The 16,759-nt window shown below is 41.0% G+C and overlaps 1 protein-coding gene across 1 annotated transcript in view; it reads right to left on the bottom strand.

Moving 5' to 3' along the window:
• The window catches only part of ADAMTS20 (ADAM metallopeptidase with thrombospondin type 1 motif 20), a gene marked incomplete at its 5' end in the record, with an annotated part of 176,311 nt that overhangs the window by 132,675 nt on the left and 26,877 nt on the right, over positions 1-16,759 (bottom strand). Inside the window, one exon of the mRNA XM_080659619.1 lies at positions 88-341. Coding sequence (XP_080515745.1) covers positions 88-341 — 254 coding nt within the window. The remainder of the gene's footprint in view (positions 1-87; positions 342-16,759) is intronic.

Below are 16,759 nucleotides of genomic sequence, written 5' to 3'. Positions count from 1 at the left end.
AATTTGTTTGGGAAAACTTTAAAATTAAATGTGAGAAAATATTACATCAAACATTTTAGGAAACAGAAAAGACTTCAATTTACTTACAATTGATATCAGAGTCAGTACATAGTGCTGCAAATTCGGCCCGTGATGATGAACCATTTTAGCGTCAGCTGTCACCATAACTTCCACGTATCTTGGATATGATAAAAACCGTTTTTTCCTGGAATGTAATTGACTTCTTTCATTTTCCAGTGACACATTTTTTGAAGGGTGTCCTAAAACTATTTCTGTTTTAAGATCTTCATTCATGTTGCTGTAGTTATGAAAAGGTAAAGTGGTTTTCTTTATTTGACTTTCTGGGGGGAAAAAGAATATAATGTGCAGTCATTAAGTTATGTGACTAAAATATGGAGCAAAATAAAATAGTCAAAATATGTAATACTTACATATCTGCTTCCAATGTGAAACAATAAAAGGACATAACTTACTATTTAAAACAATGTTCTACAGCATTATCATGAGCATTACTACTCACAGTAAAAAAAAGTTCATATTTTCATAGATTTCACTATGAAAACTGTGACTAAGTCTTACTAAAACTTATCTAAAGCTATGAGTATTCAAAAATATTTTGAGAACATTATGCTAAGTGAAATAACTCTGTCAAAAAAAAGCTAAGAACTATATGATTTCACTCATATGTGGGATATTCGTGAACACAAATGAGGCGCAGGCAAGCCTCAGATGGCAGCTGCCCCGCCGACACCCAAGGGGCAGGCAAGCCTCGGATGGCAGCTGCCCCGCCGACACCCGAGGGGCAGGCAAGCCTCGGATGGCAGCTGCCCAGCCGCCCAGGGCCTCCCGAGGCTCAGGTAACCAGGGCCGGCCGAAGCTTGCGCTGCCAGCAGTAGCAGTAGCAGAGGTGTGATGGGGTGTCACCGTCCCTTGATCGCCCAGTTGCCTCCCGTCCCTGAGGGCTCCCGGACTATGAGAGAGGGCAGGCCGGGCTGAGGGACTCCCCCTTCCCCCCCCCCCCCCCGCCCCCGTCCTGTCCAGTGCATAAATTTTCATGCACCGGGCCTCTAGTATATTTATAACATTTTGTATAATGAGCAAAAAAGTTAAGGAAGCACACAGCTCAAAGTCTTTTGGCTGTATTAGACAGGTGTAACTGAAGAGGGGGATAGTAAAACTATCAAACTATTGCCCTGGCCGGTGTGGTTCAGTTGGCTGAAGCACTGTCTCATGCACTGAAGGGTCTTGGGTTCAATTCCCCGTCTGATACACAGGTTATAGATTCAGTTCCCAGAGATCCAGTCTCTCTCTCTCTCAATCTCTCTCTCTCTCTCTTTCAATCTCTCTCTCTCTCTCTCTCTCTCTCTCTCTTCCACTCTCACATCCTCTCTCTCTAGAATCAATGAAAAACATATCCTAGAGTGAGGACTTAAAAAAAAAAACTATCAAATTCTTTTTCAGTGCCCTTTAAATCATTGCAATGAACTTGTTTTATTACTGTAATTTTTAATTATAATATTTTTAAAACAGCATCTATAACTATTTTATAAGCTAAACATTTAATTTCATTACCTTTTTTATGTTTATACTTAAGCAGAGTAACAAATGATGAAGTGATCTTTCCAAATACCCTAAATAAATGTGCATATTCAAAGCTCATTTGCCAATTCAATTACATCATCTTATGCAATGGTTGTCTATTTATGTTCCATCAAGTCAAATGCTAAAATGATTTCTTGTCTTTTATTAATAACGACTGTCAAATAAACCAAAACTAATTTAGACCAAAATAAATCATGAACATCATGCAACAACAATAATCAGTGAATATAATCCTCATTATAGCATACTGTATTCTGAAATGCAAGGAGTCTGTTAAAAGTTAATAATCCATAAGAAAATAAACTACTAAAAATTGTTAAACAATAATGTAATTAGAAACATGTAATTCTACTTAAATTTCCCACACCTTAGGGGGGGGGGATGCTGTAATACATGTAATTCAATAGAATTTAAAAATACCTCTGCATTTATATAAGAAAAAAAATAAATTGGACATTCTGATCAACTTAGTTTCGGGAATTTGTGCTCCTCGACATATGCTGTTCAAAAGTGATTTACTCAATGTACCATTACGTTCAGTTGACAATCCTTCCATAGCAAGACTTTCTTGATAATGAGGGCAGTATGTTGATTTACATTCTGGCATGATCTCCTTGTCTCATTGCCGATGGGCTCTTGGATGAGCACGCGTCTAGCATACCATACCATTAACATGAAACAGCTACCAGCCGCTCTCCTAGACCAAGAATCTGATTGGCATGCTTGAACAAATTTCTTTAAGCTACAATAAGATCCTGTGCCAACTTTGAGAATTACAGTGCATGAAATGAGGCTCTTAATTATATTCTGTCACAGAGTGGTACTCGAAACTTGGCCTTAATTCTCCACCAGTGGCCTGGAACTGAGCTAGAATCGACATTAGAACTGAACATGATATAAATCTATCTCTGTGCTTGTGGCTTAAGGATTTAATGACAATATGAATACCTAACATAACTGGTTACTTATTTTAGATGTAGATAACTATTATACAGTTTTCTCCTGCATCCCTTCATTCATTTCTCACCATCATGGGAAGAAATTATCATTAACATATCTACTTTATTAATGAGAGAAAATATAAAAAGGGAATCCCTGCTTTGTGGAAAAAAATGTTATAGAATATAATTAGAAACCCATAATTCCACTTGAAAATCCTACCAGCACCTCATTCTCAAAATTGACAGAACTCAATCTATCATTTCCTTCTCCTATTCCCAGTTTCCCTATTTCTACAACTATGAGCAATAATCTCCTAATATCCATAACTCATACTAAACTGTATATTACCATGGGGTTCTTCTTTACTCTTTGTATATGGTTGTGAAAAGCCACGGCCAGTGTGGCTTTCGGGTTCAAAGGCTTGGAGAAAGAGCTGATGCGCAAATTGACACACAAGACAAGAAAAATTAATTTTGAAATTATGGGGGAAGCCAGGGAAAAGCTCAACTGTAGTAGTCAAGTTCCACTGAGTCTCCGTTCCCAGCTGCTTTTATTTACTAGAATACACAATTGCCTTTTAGGAATGCAAACAGACATATCAATGGTAATGTTTAGTAAACAGTAAGATTATCAGGTTGTGGGGAGTTTGCTTTAGGCCACTGAGTCAGCAGTAGGTAAGAAAATGCAAATTCACCCTGTGAATATCAAAGAGCCCAATTCAGCCTTCTGACCAGACTTCTAGCATTTATATTAATTACTGTTGATCTTGGTTTCCAGAATATGGTCACCAAGTTTTTCCATTTCTCCTTCAAAACATCCCTAGTACTTGTTGTCAACAATGCCCTTGCCTCTAAATTCATTCAGGTCTTTTTCACCTATTATTAGAATCTTGAGTGCAAAATTAGACATAAAGTCTCCCAAATAGCACCATCTTCAGTCTCTTATCCCTCCTGTTCATCCTATGTTTACGTCCAGAAAAAGATTAATTTTTAAGAATATATCCTTGCCGAAACCGGTTTGGCTCAGTGGATAGAGCGTCGGCCTGTGGACTGAAAGGTCCCGGGTTCGATTCCGGTCAAGGGCATGTACCTTGGTTGTGGGCACATCCTCAGTGGGAGGTGTGCAGGAGGCAGCTGATCGATGTTTCTCTCTCATCGATGTTTCTAGCTCTCTATCCCTCTCCCTTCCTCTCTGTGAAATATCAATAAAATATATTTAAAAAAAAAAAAGAATATATCCTTTATCTCACCTTCATTTCCATGGATTCTCATTGCCCATAAAATGAAGTTCAAACCCCTGACCACCACCAGCCCACCACTAAACATGGTCATCACCACCACTACCATCAAACTAGAAGCCCTCTAAAGACTGAGAGCACTGTTGGACAATGTGTTCTGCCCTAGTAAGTGCTCAATAAATGTTCATGAAAAGGAGCAAAAAGGATTAAGAGGAAGAAAGAAAGAATGATGAAAGTTGGGAGATGGGAAAAAGGAAGAGAGAGAGGGAGATGGAAGAAAGGAATATACTGAGGAACAAGGAAAATGAAGGTTTATCAGACCAGAACTTCAAGGTAAGTGTAATACTAATTGTAATGTACAACCACAGCAATACAAAGATGAAGAGGTTGCCTTGGATTTTCCTGATATCAAATATAAAATTCACTCTGGTCTCTGTACAGAGGCAGAATTGATACTAATACTCTATATTTCACCAGATGAGAAAACAGATTTTATACCTGTCCAATAGCATGTAACCACCCATTCTAAACATGAGGGCATTAAATCAAATGAAGCATATTCTAGACCAGGAGTGGGGAACCTTTTCTCTGCCAAGGGCCACTTGGATATTTATTAACATCATTCACAGGCCATACAAAATTATCAACTTAAAAATTTGCCTGCTATATTTGGTCAAATATTTAATTAACTCACCCTTATTGCCTTGGCCATGCTAGACCAAATGATTTTTCGGGCCTTATACGGCCTATGGACCGGATATTCCACACCCCTGTTCTAGACTATCAACATTTCAAACCACTTGTTAAATGCCCAACAAGACTCCCTACTCAAAGAACTGGGTGTGAATGCACACATTCAACAGTGGGGTGAGAGCATGAGTGGGGGGGGGGGGATAATGGGGGAATAAGGATACATATGTAACACCTTAATCAATAAAGAAATTTAAAAAAAAAGAACTGGGTGTGCTTTGAAATAAAGAACAATCATATCAGATATACTGTGAAATCTAACTATGTTTTCTTATGATTTAAACTGTTTTCTGTATTTATTATATGCCCTATGTTGCCACATTGAATTTTGTTACTAATACTACTATTGCCAATAACAAACACAGTACTTAGTGAGTGCTTGCTATGTATCAAGTACTGGTACACTTCATTTAAATTATCTTCTTTACTATTAACAACTGTATAAGGAAGTTACTATTATTCTCATTTTGTACACGAAGAAAATGAGAACAGGAAGGTTAAATAAACTGTCCATGGTCACATAATAAAATATAATTTTAAGTTTTTAAAACAACAGTATTCTATGACAAAACTTCTAAAAATCTATAGTCCTCTATGATTTGTCAATATTATTAGAAATCTCAACCACTCTTACAGAATTGTGGCACAGAGCTTATAAAATGCTTCATGTTAAAGACATTCACAAGTTAATAATTAGAACTGCACCTACTGCTACTAATTATGCAGAAGATTGTGGACTTGCCTGCGGTCAGCTGAAACTTGAAACAACATAAAAGAATCATTACATCATTAGTCCTTATTGCATCCCTGAATCAGTCACTATTACAGTGCAGATTTTGAAACAGACATGACACAGGTTACACGAAATTTCATCAGCCACCAACTAAGTGGCATAACAAAGAAATGAATTCAGATTTCCTCAATATCAGTTATTACATCTGAATTCCACATTGCATGACTCTTCTAAAGGTCATATGTGGTAATACATGTAGAATGTGAAGAATTTAGTAAGCAGGGTCATAATGGAAAATGCTGCCTCCTCCAAAACTAAAAGAGGAACTAGCTACTCATATTCATGAAAATATGGGTCTAGTTCTCTTTGCATTACAGAAATATAGAGCTGAGTCAAGATTTGGATATAAATCCATTTTTTTTTCCCCTGCACATTTTTTCTATTTTTTCCCCCTTTTTAAAAAGTTAATTGGGATGACACTGGTTAAAAAATTATATGGGTTTCAAGTGCACAACTCTGCGACACATCATCTATACACTCTATTGTTTGTTCACCACCCCAAGTCAAGTCTCCATCCGTCACTATTTTCCCCCCATACCCTCCTTCACTTCCCCCAATCACCTCCCCCCGGCAATCACCACACTGTGGTCCATGGATATAAATATGATGCACAGACTTGAGAAAAATCTGCTACTGTCCTATCACTCAAATGGCCTTAAAAGAAGAAAAAAAAAAGGAGGGCACTGGAAACCTCCCAAATTACTCCCATTATTCCTACATCCAGTAAGAAATTCTAGTTCCTTTTGCAAAGTGTGCTAAAAGGGCAGAGAACACACTGGTCAAGTATTACAGAGTAAATACCCTTTCTTCCACATTCTCAAGAATCCAACCCATGGGGATTGCTCTAAAGATGTGTAAGATAGATTTGCCTAATAAGCTGAATCAAGGATTCTTGCTCAGATCATGAGTTGAAAATAAGCACACATTCATTAATAAATTCAAAACTTTTAACATTTCTTTCTTAGATGAGAAGGAATATTCACTAGCTTGTCTCTTTCCAGCTTTTGGCTTCCCAACCTCTCCACTGGAAGAGTATAGAAGGGGAACTGTGTATCCCTTTGCACTTTTAAAAGTGCTTTCCACATCTTCAAATCCCATCCTTTGTCAAAAAATCTAAGCAAAATGAGCCTAGGACAAACTAGCCAAATAATAAAAATTAGGAGACTTTAGATGGACAATTGTACATATAACAATGTGATACTCCAAACTCCCCACTCTAGTACTTCTTGAAAAGATGTTTGAAAATCTTATGAGGTAAATTCATTCTTTAAAGAAAAACCAGTTATTCAGAATTCATGCTTAGCACATCTAGTAAGCTTATTTTGCAAGTGTGTGTGGCTGCTGAAGTTAGAATATAGCAACATTATTAAAACTGACAACAGTACAAGACTCTACCTACCTATCTTATCTTGTTACTAGAGATCCGGTGCATGGATTCATGCATTGGTGAGGTCCCTCAGCCTGGCCTAAGCCCTCTTGCAATCCGGGGCCCCTCAGGTTGGACTGCTGGTTTCAGCCCAATCCTAGCCTGCAGGAATCCAGCCAAAACTGGCAGTCCGACATCCCCCGAGGGATGTAGTAGTGCATGAAGCAGCAGGCAACCAGGGAGGAGCCCGAGCCAGGCACTGTGCTGCTCCCGCTCATCCCGGCCCCGCTGCACTCGCCAGCTGTGAGCCCAGCGTCAGGCACCCTTCGGTCAGCTGAGCGGCACTCCCTCTGTGGGAGCGCACTGACTACCTGGGGGCAGCTCCTGCTTTGAGAGTCTGCTTCCTGGTGGTCAGTGCACATCACAGCGACTGGTCAAATGGTCAACTGGTCGAACGATCAACCAGTCACTTAGGGTTTTATATATATAGACTAGAGGCCCAGTGCATGAAAATTCATGCACTGGAGGGGGGTCCCTCAACCCGGCCTGCCGCCTCTCACAGTCCGGGAGCCCTCAGGGGCGGGAGGCGACCCAGCGATCAGGGAAAGGCGACACCCCCATCACACCTCTGTTGCTGCCACTGCTGGCAGAGCAAGCCTTGGCCAGCCCTGGTTACTCTGGGTGGCTGGGCAGCTGACATCCAAGGCTTGCCTGCACCTCAGGCGTCAGCTGGGCAGCCACCATCCGAGGCTTGCCTGCTCCTAGGGCCAGCCCTGGGCGGCTGGGGGGCTGAGGGGACTGGGGAACTCTGGAGGTGGGGGCAGGCCCAGCTGTGCCATGCACCTGCAGCCCCAGTGGGGCTGAGGGGACTGGGTTCCACCATCTTGTGGCTATGGGCACTGCCATCTTTGAGGGCATGACAGTCAATTAGCATATTCCCTATTGACTGTGGGCACCGCCATCTTTGAGGGCAGGGCAGTCAATTAGCATATTCCCTCCTTATTGGCCGCCATCTTTGCGATGGCATGAGGGTCAATTAGCATATTCCCTCTTTATTAGATAGGATTTTTGATGAGCCTTCAGGGCAGTCCATTTCTAGAATATATCCACTTACTATGATTTAACAGAAAATATAACTCCCTTTGTTCTCCAGACTTTCACAAGGTTGGTCCTGAGCTAGAATTGTTCCCACATTATCTGACAATCTGCCTCATGTATGTGGAATCATTCCAAAATGCTTTGAGGTCCTTTTAAGTACTAAGCACCCTCAAAATGCAAAGTCAGTTTGAAGTGGGAATTTACAAATATTATAATCTCTCTATTTGCTCTATCAATTCAAGTTTTGGTATAAGACTATTTTTCCACACAAAGTAACTTGTTGAAATCAGTATGAGCATTTCCTATTATGTTATTAATGATAATTTCTGTTATTTTTATTGAATATTTTTAAAACTAAGTTATAACTCATAAAAATCTAAAATGTAATCTAAGCTTAGACTCTAACTCACTCTTTATTCTAATGTTACTCCAGCCATTATAATTGACTCCTCCAGGCTTTGTAATTACTAAAACAGCTTTTGACTGAAAATGGAATTCTCATGTGAAATACTGCTCTAACTATTAATATTTGCTTAAAAGATTTTTAAAAATAAGAAAAAGGTGCCGAAACCGGTTTGGCTCAGTAGATAGAGCGTCGGCTTGCGGACTGAAAGGTCCCAGGTTCGATTCCGGTCAAGGGCATGTACCTTGGTTGTGGGCACATCCCCAGTGGGAGGTGTGCAGGAGGCAGCTGATCGATGTTTCTAACTCTCTATCCCTCTCCCTTCCTCTCTGTAAAAAAATCAATAAAATATATATTTTTTTAAAAAATGACTTTAAAAAAAAAATAAGAAAAAGGTATTTTCCAAAATAAATTTAACATTGAAAAACTTAGTTCTAATTAAAAGCCCTCACTAAATGAATATAAAATGCTAAAAATAAAAATACTTTGTTATCTTAGTAGCACTATATCTTTATTATGGAATCAGTTTTTGTCCACATTGCTTTCGTCAGCTTTTATTAAGGCCACTATTTTTTAGTTTTTGACAAAAGTCGGGGAAAAAAATCAAACTCTAAGATCACTGATAGATTGAACTCTTGTTTTCAAGTGGGCATTTTGTTATTTGATTTTATGCTACTACAGTGCAGAATTAAACACCACCTTTTAAAACAATGTTTTTGTCAATCTTAACACCATGTTCATCTAACATCCAGGCACATTTGTGTATATTCAAAAGAAGTTGCAGACTACAGACTCACAGGTCAGACTGAGGGAGTTTTTCCCCTTCAGAGGTCTGGCTCTCTTCCAAGGAAGAAAAGCCCAAGGAAGCAGCCTGCTCGGGGGAGATCCAGAGGTCTGGATGTTCTCCCCATGAAATAGTGTGTCTGTCGCCTGACCTGGCAATGGGCCTGACTCTCACTCCCGCAGTAATGACATCCCCCAAGTGAGGAATATGGACCATCGTCATCCCTGGCATGTGTACTCATTGTGAGAGCAGCCCCGTCTGTCTCCATGTCTTTAAATAGGGCTGCTTTTGAATGCTGCAATACTGAATCAGATTCTAATTGGAAATAATTAAAATCTTTGCTTCCTCTTCAGGAGGAAAGAATCACATGGCTAAGCAGGAGGGAGCCAGAGATTAACATTTACTTCACTAAGCATTTGCAATTAAGTTGTGTTTGCTAGACCAGCCAGAGGAAAACTGTAAAATGAGCTATAGGCTGATTAATGATCTAATAGCTTAGATAGAAAGTTTCACATTTTATTGCTCCTCATAAATATATTGAGTTATTTTTCACTTCTGTCCTTTACCTGATGAGTAAATCTAAAAGAGTACTGAGTGTATAAAATAAAAATGATGACATCCTTACGCAGCCCATATACTATGGCTCATGATTTTAATCAGTCTCTTCCAATAGGCACTAATTTTCTTTGCTCTTTTCCTATACAACCAGAGAAAAATTTAAACCAAATTCACTCATAAACATTGATATACAAATGGTGAGAACCCAAGGTGGACTTGCCATGTGAAAATCAATTGGCTGAGCAAAGGGAAAAATACATGTTCTCCTCAGTATATGCAGAGGAAAAGGGTTTTGATAAAATTCAATATCCATTCATAACAAAAATTATTAACCTAGTAATTTAGGGGAACTTCCTTAATTACCTAAAGGGCACCTAAGAAAAACCAACAAACATTGTTCATATCAGAAAAGGTTGAAAGCTTTCCTTTTAAAATTTGTGATGAGGTAAGAATTTTCACTATTGCCATTTTCATTCAATGTTGTTTTAGAAGTCTTAGCCAGTGCAATAAAGAAAAATAAATAAAAGGTTGAAAGATTGGAAGGGAAAAAATAACTGTCTACATGATGTTCACATACAAAATCCAAAAGTATCAATAGATAAACTATTAGAATATATGAGCAAAGTTGAATATAAGTTCAATATAAGAAAAATCCCTGCATCTATATGTAGAATAATTCAAAAATGCAATCTATATATATATAAAAGCCTAAACGACGGAATGACCAGTCGCTATGACACGCACTGACCACCAAGGGGCAGATGCTCAACACAGAAGCTGCCCCCTGGTGGTCAGTGCACTCCCACAGCGGGAGCGCCGCTCAGCTGATGGACCTGTCCTGGCGGCCCACCAGCCCGGAGCAGCCACTCACTCCCTCAGTAGTCCGTAGGTCCAATCTCCAGAGAACAGGCCAGGCACCAATGGACCAGTGCTGCCAGCACAATCCCAACAGTGTCACCTGCCTCCTGAAAGTCGGCCTCAGCCGAGGCTGCTTCCCCTCCCTAGACATTCTGCAAGGAAGAAAGGATATAAAAGCAGCTGCTAGGTAGCTTCTGACAACCGGCTCGAACATCAGCAGGATGGGTCCGGATCCTGGGCCAGCAAGGACATCCCACCACCCACCCGGAGGGCCAATCGCCTCCTGGCCTCCCCCGACAACCCTCCTAGGGACCCCACCCATGAATGAATTCATGCACTGGGCCTCTAGTTTTAAATAACAGATCACTTACAATTAAAATCTGACTAAATATCCAGGAAGAAATATAAATAATGTGGGAAATGAAGGCAAAATGGATAATACACCATATTGATGGGTTAGAAGACAGATTATAAAGATGTCATTTCACCAAATTAATCTATTGATTCAATAAAATTCAGTCATATTATTTTCCTTTTATGGAAACCAACAAGCCGATTTAAAATTTATATGTAAATGCGAAGGGTCAAGAATAACCAAGACAAACTGATGGCTGCCAGATGGGAGTGGGTATTGTAGACTGGGTGAAAAAAGTGAAGGGATTAAGAAGTTCAAATTAATAGTTACAAGATAGTTATGAGGATGTAAAGTACAGCATAGGAAATATAGTCAATACTATTATAATAACAATTTATGGTGCCAACTGAGCACTTGAATTATCAGGGAGACCACTTTGGAAATTTTAAGGTCTAACCACTATGCAATACACTTGAAACTAATATAAAATAATATTGAATGTCAACCGTAATTAAAAAAAAAAAAAGAATAACCAAGATAATCTTGAAGAACAAAGTCAAGGGCTTCTTCTACTACATTTCAAGACTTATAATAGAGCTATAATATTTTAAGGCAGTTTTGGCACGATGAGAAAAAATAGGACAGAGGAAGAAACAGCAATGGCTTAAACCAGATCCACAGGCAGGGATACTTTGAATAAATGTTATATACGCTAAATATTTTTAATTCCTATGAAATATTTCAATTAACTTTTACAAAATAAGGTTTCATTGACTATGTTTTGATAGTTTTATGAAGTCTGCTATTTTTGGATTTTGTAAAAGAAATAATCAAAGTTTGAAATTGAGTTCTTATTTCAAACAAGTATTTTATTTCATTTTATTTAATGCCATATCTCAAAGTTTAATATATCGCCTTTTTAAAATGAAGGTTTTTCACAACAGGATTAGTCCCAATAAAGAGGCCTAAAGATAGTTCATCTAACTGTCCTTTATAATATCTTAGTTTTATAACTTTTATTCATACAAATATTCTTGAACCTATCCCAAACCACACAACATTTAAGGTCACCAATCATTCCTAGTTTGCAGACTTCAATAATCAGCTCCAAATCATGGTCTTTGAATTCTCAGTACCACTTAGCCAATTAATTAGGCCTACCTTATTGAAAAGCTTTCTTCCCTAGGCTTTGGGGAAAAATTTCTCAATTGCCTTACTATCCCCCTGGCCCCTACTTTTCAGTCTCCTAATTTTCTCCTCATCTCTCCAACTACTAAACATTGACATGCCCCTTAGTTAATCCTTGGACAATTTTATCTTCTATATCTTATCCATTCCCTATAAAATTTCAAACAGCCTTCTATCTTTAAATATCATTTATATTCTAACTCCTAAATTATTATCTCAAGCTCAGACCCCCATACTGACCTTCCAACTCATGTATTCTACTGTCTACTTGACTTTTCTCCCTTTAGATTTCTAATTGGCACCTCAAATTTACAATGTCCAAAACCTACTCCTGATACTCCCTCCTAATCTGGTGGTTCCCACAGACTTCCCAATCTCAGTAAATGACAACTCCATCCTTCCAGTTGCCCTGGGACGAAAGGGAGAACCACCTTCAAATACTCTGTGACAACTCTCTTACTCTCAACCTCAACCTCTGCCCTCACCCACCTATCAGGTTTGATCATCAAAATGGACAGTGTCAGGCCACTTCTCACTAACTTCATGGCTACCACCCTGATTTAAGACCTCATCATTTTTCAACATTATTATTTCAGTATCTTCCTAACTCTCTTTGCTTATGCCCTTGTTCTACTAGTCTTTTCTTTATCCAACAAAATGAATAATCCCTTTAAAACGTAAGCCGTTCACCCAGCTGGCATGTTTCAGTGGTTGAGTGTCAACCTGTGAACGAAGAAATCATGTTTGGATTCCTGGTCAGGACACATACCCTGGTTTCAGGGTCAATCCCCAGTGAGGGGCATGCAGGAGGCAGCCAATCAATGATTCTCTCTCTCTTCCTCTCCCTTCCTCTCTGAAATCAACAAAAATATATATTTAAAAAAAGGATGTGAAAAATGAAATAAAATGTAAACTTTTACTTTAAGAAACATAAACACAAAATCTTAAAATTAATAGAAGGGCTAGCACAGGCATATAACAAATTTTTAAAAAATTCAAGGTAGTGTAGCCAAAACCGGTTTGGCTCGGTGGATAGAGCATCGGCCTGTGGACTGAAGGGTCCTGGATTCGATTCCGGTCAAGGGCATGTACATTGGTTGCGGGTACATCCCCAGTGGGAGGTGTGCAGGAGGCAGCTGATCGATGTTTCTCTCTCATCGATGTTTCTAGCTCTCTATCCCTCTTCCTTCCTCTCTGTAAAAAAATCAATAAAATATATTTAAAAAAAAAATTCAAGGTAGTGTAAATTATATGCAGAATAAATATGTCCCCTAAATTGTTAGATAGTCTTTGATCAGTGGTGACAAAGCCTACACTCTTAATATTATTATACTGTGAGCAAGTATATTAACCACAGAATAAGATACTAATTATAAAACAATTGAATAGAAATTTTCAGTAAAGAAGAGTCTATAATAAGATACAATTGGTAAAAGAACTAAAAACTAATGACTCCATTCACATTTTAATCTCAATAAGTGAAGAGTACCTTAAGTATTTAAATAAACACATTTAGAGCAAAGGATTTTTTTTTTTTTTTTTGAGGAGACATATCTCACTTTGGAAGGAAAAGTTTGAGGAGCAATTTCTGAAAGGATAGATGACTTAAGAGTATGAAACAAGCCAAAGGAAATACAAGGTGGCAGATAGATCACTGAAGGGCAAGCGCCATTATAAGAAGTTAAATGGATATGTATTCAATTCTAGCAATGGAGGCCTACGTTGCTGTCCAGTAAAAACTCATAGGAACTATACCAAGACTAAAAACCCTGCGTATGAATTTCAAAACAAGAAGTAAACCAAAGTAAAGCAAAGACAGAAAAATTCTTAATGAAGGTAGAACAAAAAACAGATGTAATATATATTTCAAAGAAGGGTTAATATTCTCAGTCCCACCTCAAAAGTAGACTTGATAAATACATCAACCAGAACAAGTTGACATGCTCAGAAAAAAAAAAAATCCCAGCAACAAATGAGAAGTTCTAATTCTACAGTGAGAGACAATCAAATCGGAACAAATATGAAAGTGGTTTGACACCATTGTATTTAGACACATCTTAGCTTATTCTTCAATTAGGGGTTATAACTATGGTATAGCTTCTCCTATTCTTCCAGATTCATAATTCTCTCCTATTCAGCTCCAAGCTAGCACAAGATAATATTAAAAAACTTGCCTCCAAAACTTAAAAAAGAATTAATCATTTCCACCCACGAAACAGTCTCCAGTTTAATGATGTAGTATTAAAAAATATAATCCTAGTATAAAAAATAGAAGATTTTTAAAAACATTAATTCTTCAGAGTAGAGAGGTCCTCCTCCTAGAAAGGAATGTTGTTACCACACCTAAAATGTAAGGCATTACATTTACCTTCAATGTTATGTATTTTTTAAATGCATCTGATTGGATAAACATATTTCTGGTTCCTGCACTTTGGTTCCCTTTCTCATTGGCCCAGTCTCCCAATGTTGGAATCATCAACCTCATTATAAATAGAAGTAGATAAATAGAACTATCCTATCTAATAAAAGAGTAATATGCAAACTGACCATCACTCCAAGACACAATATGCCCGCCCCCAGGTGGTCAAAGATAGTTGCCCCCATGTGGACACAAGATGGCCACCACAAGATGGCCTGCAGGGGAGGGCAATTGTGGGCAGTTAGGGGTGACCAGGCCAGCAGAGGAGGGCAGTTGGGGGTAACTAGGCCGGCACAGGAGGGCAGTTGGGGGAGACCAGGCCAGCAAGGAAGGGCAGTTGGGGGGGACCAGGCCTGCAGGGGAGGGCAGTTGGGGGGGACCAGGCCTACAGGGGAGGGCAATTGAGGGGGACCAGGCCTGCAGGGGAGAGTAGTTGTGGGCGATCAGGCAAGCAGGGAGGGCAGTTAGGGGTGACTGGGCTGGCAGAGGAGGGCAGTTGGGGGAGACCAGATCAGCAGGGGAGGACAGTTGGAGGGTACCAGGACTGCAGGGGAGGGCAGTTGAGGAGGGCAGGTCTGCAGGGAAGTGCAGTTGGGGGAACCAGGCCTACAGTGGAGGACAGTTGGGGGGAACCAGGCTTGCAGGGGAGGGCAGTTGGGGGAGACCAGGCCTGCAGGAGTGGGCAGTTGTGGGAGACCAGGCCTGCAGGGGAGGGCAGTTGTAGGCAATCAGGCCACCAGGGAGGCAGTTAGGGGTGACCGGGCTGGCAGAGGAGGGCAGTTGGGGGAGACCAAGTCTGCAGGGGAGGGCAGTTGTGGGCAATCAGGCCAGCAAGGAGGGCAGTTAGGGGTGACTGGGCCAGCAGGGGAGGGCAGTTGGGTGGGACGAGGCCTGCAGGGGTGGGCAGTTGGTGGGGACCAGGCCTGCAGGGGAGGACAGCTGGGGGGAACCAGGCCTGCAAGGGAGGGCAGTTGTGGGGGACCAGGCCTGCAGGGGAGGGCAGTTGGGGATGACCAGGCCTGCAGGGGAGGGAAGTTGGGGGGGACCAGGCCTGCAGGGGAGGGCAATTGGGGGTAACCAGGCCAGCAGGGGATGGCAGTTAGGGGCAACCAGGCTGGCAAGGGAGGGCATTTAGTGGTGACCAGGCCCAGGGGAGGGCATTTAGGGGTGACCAGGGCCGCAAGGGAGGGCAGTTAGGGGCAATCGGGCTGGCCTGGGAGCAGTTAGGCATCAATCAGGCTGGCAAGGGAGTGGTTAGGGGGTTATCAGGCTGGCAAACAGAAACGGTTAGGGGCAATCAGGCATAGGCAGGTGAGCGGTTGGGAGCCAGCAGTCCTGGATTTTGAGAAGGATGTCCAACTGCCCATTTAGTGGATCGGGCTTAAACGGGCAGTTGGACATCCCTCAAGGGGTCCCAGATTGGAGAGGGTGCAGGCTGGGCTGAGGGACACACACCACCACCCCACCCCACCCCCGTGCACTAATTTTGTGCACCGGGCCTCTAGTATATATAAAAGCCTAAGTGACCAGGCGACTGGACGACCAGATGACCGGCTGGTAGCTATGACATGCACTGACCACCAGGGGGCAGATGCTCAACGCAGGAGCTGCCCCCTGGTGGTCAGTGCACTCCCACAGAGGGAGCACTGCTCAGCTGACAGACAGGCGCCAGACGCCGGGCTCATAGCTGGCGAGTGCAGCTGCGGCGGTGTGAGCCTCTACCGTGGGCGCCCCCGCTGTGGTGGCAGGTACAGAGGGGCCGGGATGAGCAGAAGCAGCAACCAGCCTGGGCTCTGGCTCTTCCCTGACTGCCTGCCGCTTCACGCACTACTTCGTGCCATGCGTGATCCACGTGAACAGCAAGCTGGAGCCCTATGAGCTGGCAGGTAAGTCCTGGCTGTGACGGCAGGGAGGTCCACTGATTCCCCGCAGGCCAGGCCGAGGGACCCTAATATAATCATAAATAAAATAGAACTTCAAAGCTCTAGGGCTTGCCAATGACAGAATGATAACACAAAGTAAGGAACATATACAAAAGATTGATTTTTCTCTTTGGAGTGCATTATTAAATACATATACCACTTCACTATCATGTCAAACAGTACAACTGGCAAACTAGGTCAGCTAATAAGATAAACCTGTATGCACGGAACAAACAACTGTCACACCATCCCTGGGTTTCTTCCCCTCACAGAAAACATCTGGAATTTGAGGATGATTGTATCTCACAGACTTACTCTAGGGATCAATGAGCTATGACTATGAAGAGTGTTTTGAAAAGTATAGAGTTTTTCATAATATAGATGAGGTTGTTTTTTGTTGTTGTTGTTTTGGTTATTTTAGATAAGCATCGATGTGAGAGAGACATAGCAAGGGCCAGCGCTCAAGCCTGCAATCGAGGTATGT

Source organism: Plecotus auritus (assembly GCF_963455305.1).
Source record: "Plecotus auritus genome assembly, chromosome: 3".
NCBI lineage: Eukaryota > Metazoa > Chordata > Mammalia > Chiroptera > Vespertilionidae > Plecotus > Plecotus auritus.
This window is presented reverse-complemented; position numbering and strand designations above follow the sequence as displayed.